Genomic DNA, 22019 nt, shown 5'->3' on the forward strand with positions numbered 1-22019 from the left:
TCAGCCTTTGTCAACTTTCGTTTTGAATCTTGCATTTCATCCGTTTTCTTTCATTATTGTTGCTTTCAGCGATACACTCTTTTATTCTTCTTCTTTTTTTCAATACTTTCTTGCAGTCTCATTTCTCGTGACATACCTCTGCCAAAATGCAGCTTTCAAACTTTCTTTCGATTTGGGCCCTCGTTGCCATGGGGGCCACTGCCGCCCCCATGCCTTCCGGCTCCGCCCCTGGGAACCCGTTTGCGGATGGTGAGGCTTATGGCGCCAGGCCGAGTCAGGGCTTGACGCCTGTGCCAAAGGTCCACGACGGTAGTTATCACTCGTGCGAGACTTGTGCTGCACCGTTCCGAACCGAAGAGAGGTTGGCCGCGCATCGACAAGCAGACCACGGCAACCAGGGAGCTGCGGCACGAGGCTCTGGCCGCCACACCTCCAAGAACCGTGGGTCGTCCAAGACGTCTGAGCGCGAGCGACTAGACAGGTTGGCCTCCAGGGTAGGAGAAGACTATGTCGAGAAGCGAAGTCAGGAGGCTACGGAGGAGCAGGAACAGGGGCATGTGAAGCCCGGTAGGTCAAAGAAGGAGATTGCCCAGAGGATCAGGAACTTGCCAGTAACGCCCTGGAATCAATACGGAGCCGCGGTGAAACTCGATAAACCCACGAGGAAGGAGCAGTACCGTCAGCTTCCTGGCAACGATAGACTCACCCCGTTTGAGGAACAAGGCGACCCGGTCCAGCTCTGAAGAACCTTGACCACACACATTACAGGCTGGGCAAGCCTATCCCGGGCAGACTGCAACTGCAACGGCTACTGAACATTTCGCCGTGGGGGGTCGGTTGAATATTTATAAAATAAAAATGTTCACCTGGATTACGTACAGTGATGGCGCAAGCTAAACGGATAGATATACAAGATAGAAATAAAACAACGCTGATTGACATGTCTAGACCGCAATTTGCGGCACCGGTGCATTTTGAAACATTATACAGGGTATTATTAACTTATTAAGTGACTGCTAACTAGGTAAACAACTAATTATAATTTATACACACATTCTAAGTCGAAACAGACGTCGCATTGTACTCGGGAACCTGCTGGTCGAGGAAGGCAGGCCCCAGAACCTCGGACAGGACGCTCCTCAAAGTCTCGAGGCCCTCGGTGGAGGTGGAGATGTCGCTGAGGATGGGGGCGGCCTGGCTGCCGTCGCACTCGCCGACGTGGCCGTGGTCGTCGGCGGCGGGAAGGTCGGCGTCGCCGCTGCTCTCGTCGCGCTTGAAGTTGACGCCGGGCTTGACGGCGACGCAGTTGTGCTGGGCGTCGGCGGCGCGCATCTGGCAGATCTCGGCGGCCTTGCAGTCGGCGTCGCAAAAGGACGTGTCGTAGCCGCGGGTCTTGCGGGCGCGGTAGGTCTGGAAGACGGCGTCGTCGCTCTCAAAGACGGCGGTCAGGTTGTGCCAAAAGGCCGGCGTCAGCTCCGCCGTGGGGTCCGTCACGCCCACCAGCGGCCCGTACGCCTCCTTGACCGAGTACAGCTTCTGCCACACCGGGTTGGTCTGGTAGCTGGGCGAGGTGACGTCGGTGTAGTAGACGGTGTAGTCGAGCACGGCAAAGGTCACGGGGTCGACGTCGTAGACGCGAAAGGTCGGGTTGCCCGAGGTGGGCGTCAGGGCCGGGGCCACGTAGGACACCATGGTCGCGGTCGAGGCGGACTGGGCGCTGTAGTCGCTGTAGGCGATCTCGAACTGGTCCTTGTGGGTGTGGCCGTAGAAGGTGGCTGCGATGGTGGCGTCGTATCGCTGGATGATTTGGTCTGGAGGCAGTGGAGAGGGTGTTAGTATTTTTAGTTTCTGGTTTCTTTCTTTTACTTTTTCCCTATTCTTTGGCAGCACACTGGCGCACCAGACACTTACCAAAGTAGTACGACGAGTCGTGAAAGGTGTCCCCCGAACCCATGGGCATGTGTCCAAGAAGCCAGACCCTCTCGTTGGCGGCCTCGGCCTTGCTCAGCTCGCCCACGAGCCAGGCAAACATGCCGCTCGGGTCGCTCTCCCAGTTCTTCTCGTACATCCAAAAGTTTTGCTTGTACCAAAAGTTGGTGTTGACGCTGATGATGCGCAGGCCCGACGCCTTGTCCAGGACGGAGTAGCTGCCGTGGTTGGTCGAGACCTCGGCCGCGGCCGCGGATCCGATCCAGCCCTGCCAGCCCGTGCTCATGGTGTCGTAGGCCCACTGCGACGACATGTCGGTGTCGACGGCGGTGGGCGGGAACGAGTTGACGGGGGCGACGTCGTGGTTGCCCGTGACGGGGTAGACGGCGCCGAGGCTGCCCATGCGGCCAAAGGCGTCGTTGAGGTCGTTGGTGACCTCGGTCTGCGTGACGAGCCACACGGCGCCCTCGACCGCGTCGCCCGTGAAGATGGTGAAGTTGCGGTCCGGCACCAGCGTCTCGATGGCGCTGTACATGCTCTCCTCCAGCGTCACCGGCGTGTCGCAGTGCACGTCGCCAAACTTGCCGGCCGGCGTGTCGTTCTGCCCCGGCTTGTCCGCCGCCGTGTACGGCCGGCAGCAGATGTTCTTGGTGCAGTTCCAGCTGGCGCCCTGCTCGTAGCTCAGGTCGATGTGGATGTCGCTGATGTGCACCACCTTGAGCGGGGCGCGGCCGCTGGTGGCAGGCCGCGAGACGCCGGCGGGCTTGGCCGACAGCGCCGGCGCGTTCTTGGTGTCGACCTCGGGCCACTGGCAGAGGCCAAAGACGGTGAGGCAGAAGAGGTCCGAGGTCTTGGTCCCGACCGTCATGACGCGGAGGTCGTGGGCCAGGATGGGTCCCTCGAGACCGATGGCTCCGGCGCAGACGTCGCTGTCCTGCACCTTGAGGCCCTGGCAGACCGCCGTGATGACCTTGGAGAAGTTGTCGTTGCCCGTGTGGGCAAGCGCCTGGAGGACGAGGAGCAGGGAATTGCACGCCCCGCACGACGCCCCATTCTCAACGTCCTTGAGGATGTCGCCGATGGTGGCTCTCTTTCTGAGCTCGAGCTCGCCGAAATGCGCCAGCGACTTGCTCATGACATCGCCGACCGTGAGCGCCGTCGAAAGCACCGGCAGCACAGCGAGCGCTCCAAGAGCGTTGACCAGATTTGAGAACCTCATGGCGGGCGGTTGTTGTGGGGGGGCGCGTAAGCTTCAGAACCGAATCTGGAGCTGCAATAAAACCCAGGGACTCGAGTCTTGGCAGTAACGACTGTAAGAGGGGGTACCGAGAGATGGACGGCGGCCTGGTCCGGAACAAGCAAACCATCGCATATACTTGGCAAAGCCATATTCTTATATCGTTGTTACGGCCTGTCCTGATTAGGGAGGTCCGTCGGCTCTGCGGCCGAGTCAAGCTTTCTCGCCCAGTCCGGGGGCGCTCGATAGGGTTGCAATCACAAAAGCTCGGCTGCGACCTCGTGGCCAGAGCCCCCCCTGGCGATGCCCACTTCCCCGTGCAGGCCACATCCCCGCAACAGCAGCGACGCGTGTTCACTTTGTGCCAGCCAGCCACTCGGATAATCTCGTTTGCAGCCGTCAATGTAACTCACGTGTTGCATCCCTAGATTATATTGAAATGCGACGTGCCAACACGTCGGCCCCATTTACTTCCTTCGTAAATAGTGTCGCAATATTGAATGGAGTTTACCCCCTATGATAGTTGCGGCAATACGAGGGGTCGAGTAAACCTGCCATCACGCCCTGCCAAGCCCGAGATAGGAACTCAAAGTTTTTGTTGATGACGATGACTTTGATCGCCTTTCGGCAAAGGAGTATTTTCGGTGTCTGTGGGTGATCGGCCAGCAACGCTTCATGTGCATATCCCTCCGCTTCGGAGGCGAGGGCTACTTTGCGGGTGGCTCCCAAGTGACGCAACTTGGGGCGTTCCGGAACATTTAACCTAGGTTCCAACTGGAAGTGGGCTATTCGCGTATTGGTGTCAAGGCAAATGTGCAATCTGCCGTTGGCCTCTTTCGTCAGGTACGAGAAATGCTCGGTCAGATACCATAAAGATAAGAATTTATATTTCAATCCAAATTTGAAGCCACGATATTTACAAAGCAAGGCAGTGTACCGGGCAAATATAGGCCTGTTCATTCAAGTAACTTGTCAGGTGCGCGCCTCCGCTGTGAGCACCTCCAAAACCAAATGCATCGTATCTTTGTCAAAAGGAAAACCGCAACAGAACAACGGCGGGTCAGCCAAGAGACAGCTCCTCGTTGCAGTCAACACAGACACAGCCGCCGCCAGAGACATCGCGTCCCGCGACCCAGGGGTTAAAGTGCTAGATTTCCAAGGCTAAGCGCACTGCCCCTGAGGAAGCGACGACGCGCTGCCACTGTTCGGTAATCTCGGCAAATTGTAGCAGGCATTTTGCCTTATGCAACGATGCACGATGATGGAGCATTTCATGGGCCACTTGAACCATCCCGAAAAGAGACCAATCCGGCGGCAGATGGCTGGGGACTGTGCGCCATGCCCACTCATTCCTACGTTTACGCCCCTTGCAGTCTGCAGGTACGGTCTGAAGCCCCAAGAGTCTGTACCGGAGTAGGCGGGGCTGTTTGGACGGACGGATGGCCGAGAGACGGTCGCAGTCGGCACAATCGTCATAGCCATGGACAACCAAGGCTGGACCGAGCCGGCGGTAGAAAGGCTGCTGGGTCTATTAAAAGACACTATTTCTAGTATTCTTTTAGTAAAATGCAAATGTGTGCAGTAGATTGACAGAGTAAATTTTGGGAAGACGTTGAATGAACCAGCCTGAGCTCTAATGGTGGAAACCACGTCAACTCTTGTCCAAGTCTGTCTCCGTCAGCCGCCATGTAAAAGCTAAGTAATTCCCCTTGTTGCGTCGAGATTCATGCCATGCAGATGGACGACGATGCAATGAAAATGCGTTGCACGTGGCCGCTTGACTCGGCTTCGCCTTTGTAGCTTTGAACTGACCGCTACAATCGGTAGACGCACAGGACTGCTGTACTTTTGCTTGCCGCGAGGTGCCTGACGGTTAAAAGTCGGAGATATAAGTGAGCGAACCACCTGATCTGCGTGCCCTGCATATCATTTTGCCCTTTTCTTTCTGATAAACCTCTAATTACTCCCAAGATCGATTTAGCATTAAACACCACTTTCGGTTATATCTCCTTTTTAACCTTGTCCACCCCGCCACCGCGCCCATGTGGGCCGAAACATTCGCCAACAATGTCCAAGCCCTAATGACACCTCGGAGGCTGGCTGTGGCGCCCCATAGGGAATAACAGAGAAAGGAGGTAGTGGTGGTTTTTTTTTTTTTTTTTTCTTTTTTTTTTTTGTCACAGCGCTCATTGGTCACCGCACCCCGGGTGCCGGGCTCTTTGACCGCTGCAGACTTTCCAGAAGCACCAAGGTCTGAGGTTCCTGACCCCACCGGTCAGGAGTCCAAGGGCGGTGCCAAAAATAACCAATGGAACCCCCCTCGCATCCTGTGAACTGGCTCGATGGGGCGACAATTTTGAGTTGATTAGCATTGCAATGTCCCAGGTGCTGGATCCATCCATCACTTTCTGTACCACGGTAGGTTTCCGACTGTCGCCGACGACACAGCCAAGCGGTTACGTGGTAGGGTAATAAACATTTTGATACCGCCCGTGCGGAGCATCCCCGTCAGAGTGCAACCTCGACGTACACAATGGAGCCTATCTTCGGCAGCCGTGCCATCTTTTCTGATGTTTGAACAGCAGAGTGAGCCAACAGTCAAAGCTGGGTGATTAAGTAAGCTGGGATCACACCAGGCAAAGATGAGCTCGTTCAGATCGCTTGGAATGACGCGCATAGCAGATGGACTCTAGCGCCTCCGCTGAGACTTCTGAATGTTATGCGAGTTGCAGCTGGTCTTGGAGTCTGCCGGGATATGATATGTCGTTGCCTTGTCTGCGCTCTTGTATGAAGGATGACGGATTTGGACTATATTCCACAATGAGTGGGTAGAAAGGAGAACAGTTGCCTCAAAATTGCATTGATTGTCTTGTGTGGAGAGATTTGTAAGTGCACATATTCGCCATGGCAAACGCCTTCCCAGACCCTTTTTGCATCATTTTGTTTGAAAGATGCTAACCTGATAGGAGCCCATACGGCCAATACTGCGTTTATTGCTTGTATGTTGATTTTTTCAGAGATTCGTAATCTTCAATTAGGTCAGTGAAAGAACCATTAAAAAAAGAAAAAGAACCCCTGAGGAGCACAAGTTGTTTTCAACCAATATGGTTGGTTACGAAAGCGTAGACGCCACCGCCTGTTGAATCATCTTTGCAACCTTGGCCCGGCTTGCAGGTTACGCCGCTGCATACAGAAAGAGCCGAGGACTTCTTTACGTGAGCTGTCAAGTTGATGTGGTCTGCATCCTGAGTTCCACGGTGAGGATGGAAGTGGCGAAGGAGGCGGCGAACTGGGTGAACTGCATGGTGTTCGATGGTTGTCTTCTTTTGGCTTATTTTGCGATTATTTTGGATAGTAGTCCGGTGGGTTGTGAAAGCTGTACTAAGAGTTTGTTGTAGTTGCAAAATATATGTTGTTAAAAAGACAAATCAAATAATTGTCTTGATTTATTCGTTGGTATTTATTCGACTTCGGAATTCACTTTGTCAGGTGCCTAGACACCCGACACATATAGCCTCTTGTGCTGTACATTTGCTATTGCTAAGAAAATCTCCGCTTAGAAGCCTCGGCGGTTGCTCTACACGAATGCAACAGTTTCAAGCTAAAAACAGCAACAACTCTTGGAGTGCAATATTGTGGTTGAGACGTTGCTAAAGACTAGAATCATTAGTTCATTACCAAAACCAATTTGGCTTTATCTGTGAGCGACCACGCAACGAACTGGAGAAACTCGGTCGTTGGAATCGCAAGACTGCTGGAATATTCAGTAGTTGAACATGTCTTCGGGCTGTATGTTGACGGTGGCCACGGATTCATTGCCTGTTCCCTGTAGGTTAAATGTCGTAAACATATCCTTGGATAACGATCAGAAGAGAGGAGCCTTCAAGACGCTTGTTCTCGCACTGCAATTTCCAAAAGTGTAAGACTGGGATATTGAATTGCTAAGAATGACTAGCAAACTGCATATTATCGAGATTTATATCCAGAGGATTGCCCAATTACTTGCACACGATTGCAGCTCCAAGTAAAATGCTTGCAATAGAGATCAACAATGACTGTCTAAAAGGAACTTCTAACTCTTCAACTCTAATCCAACACGAAGCCCCTTGGAACTCCAGGCCACGCAAAAGCACATATGCATCCCCAGAACCCCAGGCCGCAAATAATTCTAGACCCCTCTACCAATCAAGGAAAGTCTTGTCATACACAACCAACTTGCCGCCATACTTTTCTTTGGAGTCCTTGTCCGTGAGGATGGAAAACATGCCATTTACCGAGTCGTCGACGGTGACGGGCGCCTCGGACACCCCCAGGAGCCCGGCAGCAAAGTTGCCCATCTCGGTTTGCACCCAGCCCGGGTGGATGACCAAGGTGCTGAGCCACTCCTCCTCCTTGTGCAGGCGCAGGCCGTACCAGTGCGCCATGACCTTGGACGCGCCGTAGACGGCGTTGGGGATGTCCATCATGCCGCCCATGCTGCCGGCGACGGTGCCGATGATGGCAAAGACGGGCTTTTCCCCGGGCGAAGCGTCTGCCGCCGCCCTCTCGAGCAGCGCCCGCGTGGCCTGGAACAGCGACAGCACGCCCAGCACGTTGACGTTGACGTGCTCCAGGACGTCGGACCGCTTCGCCTCCTTGATGGGCACGAACCCCTTGGCGATGGCGGCGTTGGCGATCACCACGTCGAGCTTGTCGATGCCGTGCGTCTTTTGCAGCGTCTCCGCGACGTCGTGCGCGTCCTGCTCGACGCCGGCGTCGTACTTTACCACCACCAGCTTGCTGTCATCGGCCTTGGGGATGGAGGACAGGGCCTGGGAGGTGGAGTGGGATGGGTCGCGGACGGCGGCGACGACGGTCTATTTTTTTTGTATGCAGTAGACTGGATGTCAGCAACATCGGTAATCAAAACGTCCAAGGTTTGGACCCTTGGGAAGTGCATCGCGGGAAGGCCGGGGCGGTTAAAGCTCCGAGTGGGGCAAACGTACATGGTTGGGCTGGGAGAGGTATCGCTCCAAGAGGCCTTTGCCAAGGCCGCGGTTCGCTCCAGTGATCAGGACGGTGGTGGGTGCCATGGTGTCGGTTGTGGTGTGGTTGGTAAGGGTTCTGGTGTGCAGTGTTTGCCGGGAGGGTGACTTTCGTCGCAAGAGAAGGGATCTGAGGCAAGCTTGAGTTGCGAATTTCTGCACAGTTTATTCGATGCGGAACAAATCAATCTGAGATTGACTTTCAGATGCTGGATATAAGCAGACTTATGAAAAGGTTATTCAATTCGCAGTTGCAACAAACCAGCCGGAGAATAACTTTCGGATCGTGGATATTTGCACCTGTGCTAAAAAGGTTTATTTGAGGCGAACTTGCAACAAAACTAAAACAGAGAATAGCCCCCAGATGCTGGACTACTTATAGCGAATCGACAACTGGGGTTGTTGATAGTGAATTTCTACCATATTCTAACCCACCTGCGCTTACCAACGTCGTATTACAAATATTTATCGGATCTGGCGCCAGGGTTTGCACGCGTGTGATGCGGAGATTAGCCGGAAACGGAATGATTTGAATGGCGCAATGGCGTTTACCGAGCACAAAAAAAAAGGCCCCGAGTTACGGGATTTTGCGGCAGGCAAAAAGTCGCCGAGGTTTGTTCGGACTCAAGAACGGGCGACGGAGATAAACGAACGCAGGTACATAAAAAGTGGTGACAAACACGTCAACATGTAACGGCGGCAAGCTTGTTGCTGGCTTTACCCAGCTAAACCCCCACTTATCCCCATACTCGTGCGTTGTGCAGGAGAAAAAAAGTCCGTTTTACCACCCGAGCATGCGAGATTCCGAAGGACTTTGATTCACTTGGATTGGGTTCCGTGACTATGCCTTGTTTTTTCTTGTCTTGTTACTGTCCCTAGGTAAGGTAGGCACCTGTAACGCCTAGGACTGCAGCTCCTCTGCCAAAGACTCCAGCAGCAACATGACAACTTTCGCAGCTTTTCGACCGCTGCAGCAGACAGGGACCTAAGCCGACAGGGGTCTTAGCGACGAACCGAAATGAAAATGGCCTGGAGTGGACGGACACCAGATGCTGAAATCGGCGCTGGCTTACAGTACTGTATGGCGGCGGCTTGCAATGTATCACAAGCTGACAAATCCAGTATGACTTGGGTGACTGCGGGTCTCGTCGTATTTGGAACAATCAGATATCTTTCCGACAAACGCAATCGCTTCCCCTGTGACCGTGCTATTCCCAACCGCCTGCCCCTCCAACCAAGAAACTCTATCGCGTCGGGCTCCACAGCGGCTTGCTCCTCCCGCCCCTCAACTCCCTCACCACCGACTTGAGCGCCGTCCGGGTCAGCTCGCGCTGCACGCGCTTCAGCAGGTTGCCGGGGATGGCGACGGGGTCGGCGGTCGAATTGAGGCGGTCGACGACGCGGGAGGCGTTGAGCTTGTCGACGATGCCGTCGATGAGGGTCTTGTTGCCGAGCACGGCGGAGACGGTGTCGAGGAGGGCCGACGTGCCGTTGCTGGCGGCCGGGTCGATCAGGCCGCCCAGGACCTGCATGGCCACCGACACGACCGACAGCTCCGTCTCGAAGCGCTCGCCGTTGAGCACCTCCTCGAAGAAGGCGACGTGCCGGCCGTTGACCACGGTCGAGTTGCCCGACACGCCCAGCACGATGCTGCCGCGGCCGAGCGCGGACGCCTGCGAGGCCAGGATGGCGCCCAGGTTGGGCAGCAGGTCGCGCAGCAGCAGCACGCCGCGAAAGTCAAACAGGTTGTCGCCGGGCGCCGCCAGCACGTCGTGCACGTCGACGGTGCCCAGCCGCACGGGGCCCGACCACATGTTGAAGGTCAGGTTGCCCAGCCCCAGGTGCAGCGGCGTGTGGTTCGGGAACAGCAGCTGGCCCCGCACGTTGGCGCCGTCGGGCTCGGGCGGGACCACGAGCCGGATGCTGGGCACGCCGAAGCCGCGGAGGTGGTTGAGCGCGCGGACCGGCGTCGTCTTTTCCAGGTGCACCGCCGACCGGATGGCGCCCAGGTTGATGTGCGAGTCGCCGCGCAGCGAGAGGTCGACGGTGGGGTCGCGCACTACGTAGCGCAGCCAGCTGGTCAGCTCCGTCTTGTTGGAGATGCGCACGATGCTCTCGGGCGCGTCAATGTCGGTGGGCCCGTCCAGGTGCTGCTTGGGCAGGTCGACGGCCATAAAGGGCGAAAAGGCCGTCGTGTTGGAGTTGTACAGCTGCAGCGTGATGGGGTCCAGCGACGCCACGATCCCCGCCGGCATGGCCACCGTGGTTTTGATGCTGACCTTGAGCTCGTCGGGCGAGTGGAGCGCCAGCGTGCCGCCGTTGATGGGGAGGCTCGCCTCGTTCATCAGCCTTTGGATGATGGCGGGGATGATGACGAGGAAGCTTTTCATGCTGGTCAGCCTGGTCGTTTTTCTTTTCTTGTCTGTTTCAGCAGTTGACTGTCAAGCGGCAACTCACAAGACAGGCAGGAAGATGGCGAGGAAGATGACCAAGCCTATCATGTAGAATACCCAAAAGCGCTTCCAGTGCCGCTTGAGCTTCTGTCTCTTGGTGAGTCTCCCCCCTTGCCCCGTTTTCTCGGCCGCCCTGGATTCATTGCGGACTAGAGGATCATTGCTGTGCAGGCTGTCGGCGTCCGGCGGCCTCCTTGCTCCGGCCGCGCTTGATTCGGGGGCTGTTGCGGCGGGAACGGCAGTCTTTTTGCCGTCGGGGCTTTGTTCGGCCCTGCGACTGGAAAAGTACCCCTTGAAAAACGAACCCATGGTGTCAGTCTCGGTCGGTTGACCACGAGCAAATCACTGACGTTGAGTGTCTGAAGTTGCTCTGTCTAGGTAAATCATAAATGATCGAAGACAGGCCAGACAAACTCGCTAGGTCAATGCTGGTACGAGGGAGCCAGACAAGACCTAACAGCGAGCAGCGGCAACAAAGATGGCCCTGTCCGAGCAAACAGACGAAATCATCATGACCAGCCTGGTGGCGACCTAGTCAAGTACCTCACAATACCTTACCAAAACAAAAGAACTTGGGTCAAAAGGATTATTGCAACTAGACTAGTTCTAGACCTAGTACAAGTTCATCCAAGTGATCAATTCTCGCCCACCACACGGCGATCTGCTCCATCAACGCACATCCAGCCTGCAGCACTCAGCGTGGCCGTCAGATCAAGGTTGATATCTTGCGCACCCCGCATAAATTTCTTCTCTATCTAGTCTTGGCATGGCCAAAGGGTGTGGCATATCATTTGCACCTTTCCCGACCCGGAAAGCATCTCGTGGGGACAGGACTTGTTCACCCATGAGCGATTCCCCGCTCGTATTTTGAGCCTCGGCTGGTAGCCTTGGCAGTGACGAGGGGCAGGGCCGGGCTGGGGGAAGCCGTTGATGTGTGTAGCATGCAGCATGCACTGGCCACTGGGAGACTAACAAACTATTTATTGAGCACCATGAAAATCTCACCCCCAATCCATAAATGATCGGCATGCTGCTGCTCATCTCTTTTGTCGATTTTCGTCGTGGGGGAAAGACCGAGTAAAGCGGGGACATGTTGGAGGGTGTAATGGCAGCCCAGCCGTGCCTTTTGACAGCTTGGCATGCATGAGCAGGTAGGTACCGTACAGCCAACTGCATGCTATCATTCGCTGACCAAGTTCCAGGCAGCCACGGCGTGTATGGTTATGTAGGTGCCTATGGCGGGCTGGCAGCTTGCTGTGTCTGCTGCGGAGTTCCGAGGCATGTCTTGTCTTGTTGGTTGTTACCTGCGTCTCCTCGCCAACACCGAGGTCACTTTTCCCACATAATACTATAAACTTGTGCAGTGATCTTGTTCCTGCGCCATCGCGTGACTCTTACAATCGAAAAATCGAAACGTATGGGCTGATATATAACCGGCTTAGCGAAGCTTCAGTTAGCAAATACTTGCCTTTGGTTGGTGCAGTTGTTGGACGCCAATACACGCCTCATATCAACATGTTGGCCCACCAGGCGGCTGACGACAGCATTGACAGCCCGTCCAACTCGACCAGTGCAGTCAAGCTTGTTGTTTGTTGGTGACTTGACATACCTGCCTACTTCAGCATATTTTTGGTCTTGCCACTGGTGCTTTCTTTTCTGCTACTTCTTGGACAGACTCATTGTCCCTAAACCTCATACGCCATAGCCAGTTGCTTCTTTTATCCAAGCAAGACTGAAAGTATCAGGAACATTCTTCCTCGTCCCGTATTGGTCAGTGACCCTCATTCACCTAGCATCGTCTTCATCCAGCATGGCAACCACCGCGCACAACCTACCACCCGTCAACGGGGGCTCGGACCCGCTGGCATCGTCAAAATCATCAATACGAAAGCCGCACATTTTCGAAACCATCCAAGAACCCGTCGAGCTGCGCAAGGTGACGCAGGATGCCATCTACCTCATGGGCGGGCAGTTTGCCATCCTGTGCCAGTTCGCGCACCCCGCGCTGGCCGAGGGCTCGTACAAGCACTCCAACTTTGCCGGCCGGGTCATGAACCGGCTGCAGACGACGGCGCGGTTCCTGGTGGCGGCGATCCACGGCAGCCAGGAGGAGAAAGAAGCCATCTTTGGCGTGATCCACCGGCGGCACGCCAGCGTCAAGGGCGACGGCTACGACGCCGACGACCCGGAGCTGCACCGGTGGACGGCCGCGACGCTGTTCGTGTCGCTGGTCGTGGTGCACGAGACCTTCTTCGGCAAGGTGTCGCGCGGGCTGCAGGAGCGGTGGTTCCGCGAGGCCGGCGTGTACGGCACGTCGCTCCGCATGCCGCCCGACATGTGGCCCGCGACGCTGGACGCCTTCTGGCGCTACTGGCAGCACAACATCGACACGCTGCACGTCACCGACTGGGCGCGCAGCCTGGCCGCCGACCTGCTCTGGCCCCGCGACATGCCCCTGTGGCTGTGGCCGGTGCTGCCCGCCGGCCGCCTGTTCACCGCCCAGTGGCTGCCCGAGCGGCTGCAGCGCGAGTACCGCCTCACCCCGTCGCCGCTGGGCACCGCCTTGTACCACTTCACGGCGGGCTGTGCGGCCCTGGTCTACCCCTACGTGCCCATGTGGGTGCGCCAGAGGCCGGCTAGGTTCTACATGCAGGACATGAAGAGGTCGGTCGAGATGATACAGAGGACGGGGCATTGGCCGAGGTAGTGGCGAGGGCGGTGGTTATGCCTTTTTGCGAATTGTTGCTTGAATTTTTCTTGTGATTGTAGCTACGTTTTTCATGTGTGATTTGTTTTTGATAGTGTGGATGGCTACCATTGGCTGGCACATTTGCTTCTCAAGTTCTTACATACTTGCAGTACATGACGAACAACAAGTTTTCTTGTTACCATTCACTAGCTCACTAAAGTGCATCGAGCGACCATCTCTTGCATGTATCTGCCCAGGACAAAAGAGGGGCTTGCCGAGGCATCTTGTTATTCCCCTCTAAATGAGTTATATTCGTGCCAGTTTATCGGTGGCAACTCAAGTGAGTAAACCCATATACTCACAGGCGAAATTGAGTGACAGCCCCAAGCTCAAAATATTGACGTAGCGAGACGAATAAAGTGGGATGCGCATGTCTTGGTGCTGTAGGGCAGAGGGCGGATGGGTGCCTACCCTGGTCGCATTGTCAGTCCCGGCCGAACCAAAGATCTGCCTGCTTCTTGGTATTAGTTTGGACCTGCAGTACGACAGCGGCAATGGGGAACCGACAATTACGACAAGGGATGAGCACCTTGGGGAATGCAACCATTTCACGGCAGGCGTGAGGCGCTAGTCTTCTCCTCATTTCGTCACCCCCGCTTCTCACACGAGATCCACCTCGGCTCAACTTTTTACAGCTGACGATCTTGCTACCCTGGAGGGAACGCCAAGGATATCGCGAATGCAGACTGAGCAGACAACAGGACGCGAGGGGGATGGCGAGAAGGGAAAGAGATCTGACTTGCCCCAGAGTCCCAGGCTGACGAAATCTGGGGAAATTGATCATTTTCTGGGGTAACTGGCAAACTTGGAGTGAAACCCCTCTCTGGTATCATTTCTCCCCGTGTTAGTAAAAATGTTAGCCTTGAGATAGAGTACCTCAGTCGTTTTGGGTTAGAACGTCCCAAGGGCCAAGGACAAACACTATGGCAGGCTGGGCACGCATTGCCTCCCACCTCTTAAGTATATGCACCTGCAGCGTACCGATGAGAATCCACTATTATCTCTTGCTCCCATGCGCCCTTGCCTGTCCAGGGCCAGTTGTGCAAGCCTGCCTCCCCGTCTCCCACAAACCAGGAGAAAACACTCGGCCTAGAATCCCAGTCGAGCGTTCAAAGACTTCATCATGCGTTTCGGCAGGATCCTCACGGCCGTCGCGACGCTGCCCGCGGTGGCAAGTCTCAGCCCGCGGGCCGCCGAGGCACAGCACGTCAACCTCGACGAGTACCTCGCGGCCAACAACCTGGCCCTGGTGCCGCGCCAAGACCTCAGCGATGCCATACGGAACATGAACGTGCTCCTGGGCGAGCTGCGGAGGGAGCGCGAGGTCGCAGCCCGCATCCTCCCGCGGCAGGCCAACAGCAGCAACCCCGGTGGTTCTGGCGGCGGCGGCACAGCACCGCCGACAGACAGAAACGACGGCGGCTTCAACCCCCTCAACATTGCAGATCCTCTGGGCCTGGGCGACGGCATCAGGGACCTGATCGACACCATCAAGAACCTGCGCGAGACGGTCAACGTCGTCCTCCAGATCTTCAGCAAGGACGGGCTCACGGACCTCCACGACATCCTCCAGTACCTGTCCGAGACGCTGAGGCCGCCGACGCCCCAGATCGCCCGCAAGCTGCTCGTCGACATTGACGCGCTGCTCCAGGAGCTGGACCTCAGGAGTCTGCTGGACCAGCTCAAGGGCGTCGACATTGGCGGCCTGGTCGAGGCAGTCAAGCCGCTGCTGACCAGGGAGACTGTCGATCAGATCAAGGGCCTGTTGGACGGCGCGTCTGGTCTGCTCACCAAGGATGTGGCGGATCAGCTCAAGGCGCTCATCGGCAGTCTTGGGGAGCTCGACCTGGCCGGCCTGTTGGAGCAGCTAAAGGACGTCGACTTGGCAGGCTTGATCAGCGCCGTCAAGCCCTTGTTGACCGAGGCCACCGTCAGCCAGATCAAGGACCTCTTGGATGGTGCATCCGGACTGCTCACCAAAGATGTGATTGATCAGCTCAAAGGCCTTCTCGGAAGCCTCGGCGAGCTCGATCTCGCTGGACTGCTGGAGCAACTTAAAGACGTCGACCTGCCCGGCTTAGTCAGTGCCATCAAGCCATTGTTGACGGAGGATACCGTCAGTCAGATCAAAGACCTGCTGAGCGGAGCGTCAAGTCTGCTCACCAAGGACGTTATCGATCAACTCAAGGGTCTTCTTGGCTCTTTGGGTGAACTTGACCTTGCGGGGTTGTTGGAGCAGCTCAAGGATGTCGATTTGCCTGGCTTGATCGGTGCCATCAAACCATTGTTGACGGAGGAGACCATCAGCCAGATCAAAGACCTCCTGAACGGTGCGTCAGGTCTGCTTACTGAGGATGTCATCGATCAGCTCAAGGGCCTCCTTGTTATGTTGGGTGAACTCGACCTTGCAGGCTTGTTGGGACAACTCAAAGATGTAGACCTCAAGGGTTTGATTGAGGCTGTAAAGCCGCTTTTGAGCAAAGACACGGTGGATCAAGTCAAGAATCTCCTCGGCACTGTCTCAAACCTGCTTACGCAGCAGGTGGTGGATCAGCTAAAGGGCCTGCTCGGCAGCTTGGTCGACCTTGATTTGGCCAGTGTGATCGACCTGGTCAAAGACATTGATCTCAAGGGCCTGGTAGAGGCTGCAAAACCCCTCCTGAGCAAAGACACGGTCGACCAAATCAGGAGTCTACTCGGCACCGTGTCCAGCCTACTTACGCAGGAGGTGGTTGATCAGCTCAAGGGATTGCTGGGTAGTCTGGTCGAACTTGACCTAGCCAGCGTCATTGATTTGATCAAGGACATTGACCTCAAGGGCTTGGTCGAGGCTGCAAAGCCTCTTCTCAGCAAAGATACGGTGGATCAGATCAAGGTTCTGCTGAGCAGTGTGTCGAGCCTCCTGACGCAAGAGGTGGTCGATCAGCTGAAGGGCCTGCTAGGTAGCCTGGTTGAGCTTGATCTGGCGAGTGTTATCGATTTGGTCAAAGATGTAGACCTCAGGGGCTTAGTCGAGTCGGTCAAGCCGCTCTTGACCCCGGAGACGGTGCAGTTGATCAAGTCGCTTCTATCCAACATCGCTGAGCTTTTGACCGAAGACAGTGTCAGACAGCTCAAAGGCTTGCTTGCGAGTCTGGGCGAGCTGGACCTGCAAAAGCTTCTGGACCAGATCAAACCGTTGATTGATACAATCACCCAACTGGACATTCAAGGCCTACTCGATTCCGTCAAGCCCCTGTTGACCCCAGAAACAATCGAGACCATCAAGGCGCTTCTCGCCAACGTCACGCAGCTCTTGACAGAGGACACGGTCAAGCAGCTCAAGGGCTTACTCGAGGGTCTCGACGAATTGGATCTGCAGAAGCTCCTGGAGCAGGTCAAACCCCTGATCGACGCCATCACCGAGCTAGACATCCAAGGCCTGCTCGACTCGATCAAGCCTCTTCTTACTCCAGAAACAGTAGACACAATCAAGTCGCTGTTGGAAAACGCGTCGCAACTCCTGACCACCGACCTGGTCAGCCAGCTCAAGAGCCTCCTCGCGAGCCTGGGCGACGTTGACCTGCCAGCCCTCGTCAGGCAGATCAAGCCGCTGCTCGACTCGCTGTCCCGCATCGACCTCGGGGGTCTTTTTGAGCAAATCGGTCCCCTACTCGAATCCCTGGGCCAAATCGACCTGAGGGGCATCTTTGACGCCCTCAAGCCGCTCCTGACCAAGGAATCCGTACAAGGGATCGTCGGCCTGCTCACCAACGCCGAGGGCCTCATCGAGCAGGTCAGGCCGCTGCTCGATTCGCTGGCCGGCCTGGATCTCAAGGGCCTGTTTGAGCAGATTGGTCCCCTGCTTGAGTCCCTTGGTCGGATAGACCTCAAGGGGCTGGTCGATTCGGTGCAGCCGCTCTTGACGAGAGAGTCCGTCCAGTCAATCGGCGTGCTGCTCGCCAACGCGGGCTCTCTGCTCACTGCCGATTTTGTCCAGGACATCAGGGGTCTCATCTCTGGTGCGGGCCCGCTGCTCGAGTCGCTCAAGGAAATTGACCTCAAGAAGCTGTTGGATCAGGTTGCTCCCCTGCTGGACACGTTGGGCAGCATAGACTTGGTTGGTTTGCTGAACAAGGTCACCCCTCTGCTAGACAGCCTCGAGGATATCGATCTCAAAAAGCTGTTTGACCAAGTCGGCCCCCTCCTGGATTCAGTCGGCAGTATAGACCTCGTGGGGTTGGTCAAGAGTGTTACACCGCTGCTCGACGGCCTCAAAGACATTGACTTCAAGCAGCTGGTCGACCGGATCATCCCCCTCATCAACCAGTTGGGCGACATTGATCTTGCAGGCCTCATTGCCGGCATAACGCCTCTCCTTGACTCGCTCAAGGAGGTCGATCTGAAGAAGCTCTTTGCCCAGGTCGGCCCTCTGCTCGATTCTCTTGGTGAAATTGATCTCGTGGGGCTTATCCGCAGCATAACTCCGCTCCTCGACTCGTTTAAGGAAGTCGACCTGAAGAGGCTCTTTGCCCAAGTCGGTCCCCTGCTCGACTCTCTGGGTGAGATTGATCTACCAGGGTTGGTGAGGAGCATCGCGCCGCTCCTCGATTCCTTCCGAGAAATCGACCTCAAGAAGCTCTTTACCCAAATCGGTCCACTGCTCGACTCGCTTGGCGACATGGACCTTGCGGGCTTGGTGCGAGGCATCACGCCCCTGCTCGACTCACTCAGAGAGATTGACCTAAAGAAACTCTTGACCCAAATAGGTCCGCTGCTCGACTCGCTCGGTGAGATCGACCTGGCCGGGTTGGTCAGGAGAATCGCGCCGCTTCTGGCAGTGCTCCAAAAGATCGACTTTGAGAAGCTGGCCGAGTCGGCGCAGCCGCTGCTCGAGGCGCTGGGACGTGTCGACGTCGGCGCCCTGGTGGAGTCGGCCAGCGGGCTGCTGACCAGGGACGGCGTCAAGGGCATCGTGACGCTGCTTGGGAACGCGCAGCTGCTGCTGTCGAGGGATTTTGTGCAGAATACAAAAGAGTTGATTGGTGATGCTACGCCGGTGAGTCAACCTCGTCTTCTGTTCCCATGTCTTGAGACTCTTGCTTGACCTCTTGTGAAGACCCTACTAACAGACCCTTTTTTTCTTGTCCAGTTGATATCGGCTGTTTCGGACTTTGCATCAGCGATATTAACTTCCATCATGGGTTGATGAGGAACTTAAAGTCTGGACTGGTCACTGAAGCCTTAGGGTTAATAAAACTATGTGTGTATCAAGACTAGCACAATAAAGACGAACCATGTCATTCATAATTTCATACTATGAACTACACTTGGCAGCCCAGGACATTTGGAACCAAGGGTGCTCAGGTATTAACAAGATGCCAAGGGGGCATAGTACCAAAAGGGCACAGCTCTTTGGACTTACGAGACATCTTATTGACGATCTTTCAAGTTGCGGTACATGGTAACATAGGTCACATTCGAGGTTTTGTAACTCTGAATTCCCAAGACGCCGTCAACAAGGCCAATTTCGTTGCCATTGTATCAACATTTCGGCTTTGCCTGTTTGAACTGCTTTGCTTGGTGGCTGAGTTGCCTTGTTTGGTAGGGGGTTAGCGGTCTTGACCATTGCCCCCTCGTCGGCTTGGTTGTCAAGACAGCTAAGTTTGGTGCTCGAGGTGGTGTCCGCTGCGGCAAGTCAGTCTTGGTTTTCATAGTCCGGTTTAAATAATGCTACCATGCATTCTAGCCAAAACTTACGCAGGCACACCAACGACCTTCCGTTAGGCTCATCTCGAATACATCCTTCGGCGGAGTGGCATTCGCCTGAAACCAGTTAGCACTGCACTCTGGAGCCTCTTCCGCCAGCTTTATATCTATAGCAAAAAGCATATCATCTTTTCCGCGCCCTTTCGCTAAACGCCAGCGGCCATAGCAAAGAGAGTTGAAAAGGTAGAAAACTGCGTGAGACCTTATCAGGGTTGTTGAAGCTGACTTGGTTGACGAATTGTTGACTGTTGTCTTTGAACCGTTATAACCAGTATGAATGTCAAATTGGAAAAGAGTAACGGAAATGGAAAGTAAACTTGGATTGGCTCGTCTATATATCCTTGACCCATTGTGACTTCGAAGTTTGAGCATCTCACATCATCCTACCATCCTGTCTGGCTATCTCATGAGTGGTATCAGGGCAGCTAGCTTGGTTCGATATACGTGGAACCATCGACTAATCAAAGACTTGGCGTGAGGAAGATCTCACATGCCGGCGGGTACATTTGGAATATAATCTTTTAATTTCTTTTTTTTTTCACCGTCTCGTCATGTGGAGACATTAAACCCCGAGCATATAGATAGTATAACACAACTGTAGCAGAAATGGTAGGAAAGAAACTTGGATTTTGTACGTCAACACATGTAAATATGCTCCGACAACCCTGTCTATTGCCCAAGTCGTGATACACGCAACCCATTTCCACTCTAATATCGTGTTTATAGATCAAGATGTACGAGTCGTCAGCAAAGTCCCTGATTCTCCACCTACGGCTTCTTGTCCCGCTGCACAAACTCCTTCCTCCTAATCCCGCGCGGTCGTCCAACCAGGTAAGGGTCAACTATTCTCGGCGGAGTGAGAAGCACGTGGTGAATGGAGAGTACAGAATATCATCATGCCATTCTTTAATCGCCGATGGTTTCCCTTTCGAGATAGCGACGCGGTCTCGGGCAGGGTAGCATTTGAACCGTCTCCACTTGCCCATTTCACATCTCAAATGCGATTTGTCATCTTCCGTGGCGCAATTGGCTAGCGCGTTCGACTGTTAAGTCCCAACGCAACATCGAGAGGTTGTCAGTTCAAGCCTGACCGGAAGAGACTTCTTAAGAGGATAGCTTATGTGTCAAGCACTCCTGCATGAGCCCATCAACGGGCAATATTATGTATTTTGATCTACAACTCCATTTTTTGTTTTCCTTTTGTTTTCACGTAATCTCGCAGCACTGATAGCGTAGATGTGGCTCAAGATTTGGATATTCCCTTTTGTCCCAGGGCTTTCTTTTGTATTGCTTTGATATACTATTTGTAGAATATTGTTTTCTGCGCTTTCCGATATTAACGGTGATATTTAATTTACCTTGGTGAAAATTCGAAAGAGCCGTCTCCAAGGAGAATGAGTGGGAGATAACCATCGGAAAGGTGAAGTGGAATAGGTTGTTACGGGCTCTATATCTCGAAGTTAGCACATCGGCAAATGCTGGGGCGGCACTATCGACATGATCAAGCCTAGGACGGGTTTCAGATCATCCGCGGGTTTAGCTCAGTTGGGAGAGCGTCAGACTGAAGTAGCACTTCATTCCTACATCTGAAGGTCATGTGTTCGATCCACATAAACCGCACACGATATTTTTTTGTCTCCTGTATTGCTGCATTTTGTTGTTAGATTGCTATACCACGTAACATGGGTACCTTGCTTCATATTTACCAACATTGCAGGGATACCTCGCTTCATCACCAGGAACAACGAATGCTTCACCAGAGAGCCCGTCCGATGATGTCTTCGCTGGACCATGCTACGCAATAAATACCACGTAGGTCAGCTCGCAAGCGAGTCATTTTTGCCTTCTTTTTGAAAATGCACAGGGCTTAATCAGTTTTAGCTCAAGCTACGAAAGTGAAAGAACAAACAAAGAAAATCATTGTGGCTTCTTCCATCGCCTGGAAAGGAAATGTGCTCGAATATTCCCTACAACCTCGTCTACTCGACGATGGGCGATCGCGGCTGAACCGTTACAAGAAGTTACTCGATACCCCGGATCAGCAAGGCAAACGGAGAGAATAACAAGGTAACATTCACAGGCTTCTACCGTTCAAGAGCCGGCGACCGTTGCCCTCAAAGTCGCTATGAGAAGCAGAAATTACTCCCTGGCTATGGGGTCTCCCAAGTCTTGCCCAGGTCTAAACCTCCTCGCACTCGCACCGGACCAAGATCTCATGCATCGACTGGCCCACAGAGCAGCGAAATGATCCAAGCCTGGATGACGAAGCCTTCAACTGCATGGTAATCTGGTGCGAGCCCGGGAGTGTGTCGTGCAAAACCTGCGCATCTCGCCGCGGCATGTCTTCAGTGGCTACCCCCCCGCCCAGAGGTGATCTGCAGCTCCTTCCGCCAAGATATTGGGCGCTGGTATCGACAGAGCGTCATGGCGGGTGCGGCGCGCGCCAGTATCGGCCCTACCCGCATCCATGCCAGCTGAACTTCGTGCCGCACGCTAGGACCAGTGAAAATATACCGTCACCTACTCCGTAAGCAGCGAGCAGAAGCCCCCGGCTGCTGCTGAAGACGGACCGAGGTGGGAAAAGATTGTCGAAGCGGAGAAAAGAAAAAAAGTCAAATCCGAGTGGGGAATTGGTGTGGCGAGTGTGCGGGTGAAGCGGCCGCTGGGTCTGCAGCCGGGATGTTGAGTACGGAAGGGATTCTGCCGGAGCCAAGCCAGAGAGGGGCGATGCCTAAGCTTGTAAACCCCGAAGGGGTTACAACATGAATGAGCAAGAGATCATATAAAAGGCTCATACTCACATGGTTCCCGACCTGGCATCTGGAATCTTGTTTCGGCTCTTAGTCGGCGCCTGCGCCTCGAGACCCAGTTAGGAAAAT

The 22019-nt window shown here is 54.6% G+C and overlaps 7 protein-coding genes across 7 annotated transcripts; 4 read left to right on the forward strand and 3 right to left on the reverse strand.

Moving 5' to 3' along the window:
• Positions 1-146: 146 nt before the first annotated feature.
• On the forward strand, positions 147-743 carry MGG_10276 (uncharacterized protein; the record flags this gene model as incomplete). The annotated part of the gene is made up of 1 exon (XM_016990522.1): positions 147-743. One exon carries the CDS (start codon positions 147-149, stop codon positions 741-743), a length of 597 nt encoding a protein of 198 aa, XP_016846009.1.
• A 313-nt stretch (positions 744-1056) lies between these two features.
• MGG_10275 (uncharacterized protein) lies at positions 1057-3148 on the reverse strand (the record flags this gene model as incomplete). Its single annotated transcript, XM_016990521.1, has 2 exons — positions 1057-1811; positions 1912-3148. The coding sequence occupies 2 exons, from the start codon at positions 3146-3148 to the stop codon at positions 1057-1059; spliced, it is 1992 nt and encodes a 663-aa protein (XP_016846010.1).
• Positions 3149-4417: 1269 nt separating this feature from the next.
• On the forward strand, positions 4418-5499 carry MGG_18119 (uncharacterized protein; the record flags this gene model as incomplete). The annotated part of the gene is made up of 2 exons (XM_016990580.1): positions 4418-4546; positions 5350-5499. 2 exons carry the CDS (start codon positions 4418-4420, stop codon positions 5497-5499), a joined length of 279 nt encoding a protein of 92 aa, XP_016846011.1.
• A 1606-nt stretch (positions 5500-7105) lies between these two features.
• Positions 7106-8604, reverse strand: MGG_10274 (uncharacterized protein). Its single transcript, XM_016990520.1, has 2 exons — positions 8152-8604; positions 7106-8022 (listed from the first exon to the last, which is right to left on the reverse strand). Exons 1-2 carry the CDS (start codon positions 8236-8238, stop codon positions 7345-7347), a joined length of 765 nt encoding a protein of 254 aa, XP_016846012.1. The 5' UTR covers positions 8239-8604; the 3' UTR covers positions 7106-7344.
• An 830-nt stretch (positions 8605-9434) lies between these two features.
• MGG_10273 (uncharacterized protein) lies at positions 9435-10691 on the reverse strand (the record flags this gene model as incomplete). Its single annotated transcript, XM_016990519.1, has 2 exons — positions 9435-10590; positions 10648-10691. The coding sequence occupies 2 exons, from the start codon at positions 10689-10691 to the stop codon at positions 9435-9437; spliced, it is 1200 nt and encodes a 399-aa protein (XP_016846013.1).
• A 1691-nt stretch (positions 10692-12382) lies between these two features.
• MGG_10272 (uncharacterized protein) lies at positions 12383-13350 on the forward strand (the record flags this gene model as incomplete). Its single annotated transcript, XM_016990518.1, has 2 exons — positions 12383-13263; positions 13297-13350. The coding sequence occupies exons 1-2, from the start codon at positions 12454-12456 to the stop codon at positions 13348-13350; spliced, it is 864 nt and encodes a 287-aa protein (XP_016846014.1). The 5' UTR covers positions 12383-12453.
• A 1165-nt stretch (positions 13351-14515) lies between these two features.
• Positions 14516-18580, forward strand: MGG_10271 (uncharacterized protein; the record flags this gene model as incomplete). The annotated part of the gene is made up of 2 exons (XM_016990517.1): positions 14516-18430; positions 18524-18580. 2 exons carry the CDS (start codon positions 14516-14518, stop codon positions 18578-18580), a joined length of 3972 nt encoding a protein of 1323 aa, XP_016846015.1.
• Positions 18581-22019: the final 3439 nt, after the last annotated feature.

Source organism: Pyricularia oryzae (assembly GCF_000002495.2).
Source record: "Pyricularia oryzae 70-15 unplaced genomic scaffold supercont8.8_4, whole genome shotgun sequence".
Lineage (NCBI taxonomy): Eukaryota > Fungi > Ascomycota > Sordariomycetes > Magnaporthales > Pyriculariaceae > Pyricularia > Pyricularia oryzae.

What these genes read in the sequence shown, in the direction of transcription:
- MGG_10274 (XM_016990520.1), bottom strand. Translation starts at nt 8,238, where the DNA reads ATGGCACCCACCACCGTCCTGATCACTGGAGCGAACCGCGGCCTTGGC. An exon ending in ACCTCTCCCAGCCCAACCAT is followed by an intron (nt 8,023 to 8,151) that starts GTACGTTTGCCC and finishes CAAAAAAAATAG; the next exon opens with ACCGTCGTCGCCGCCGTCCG.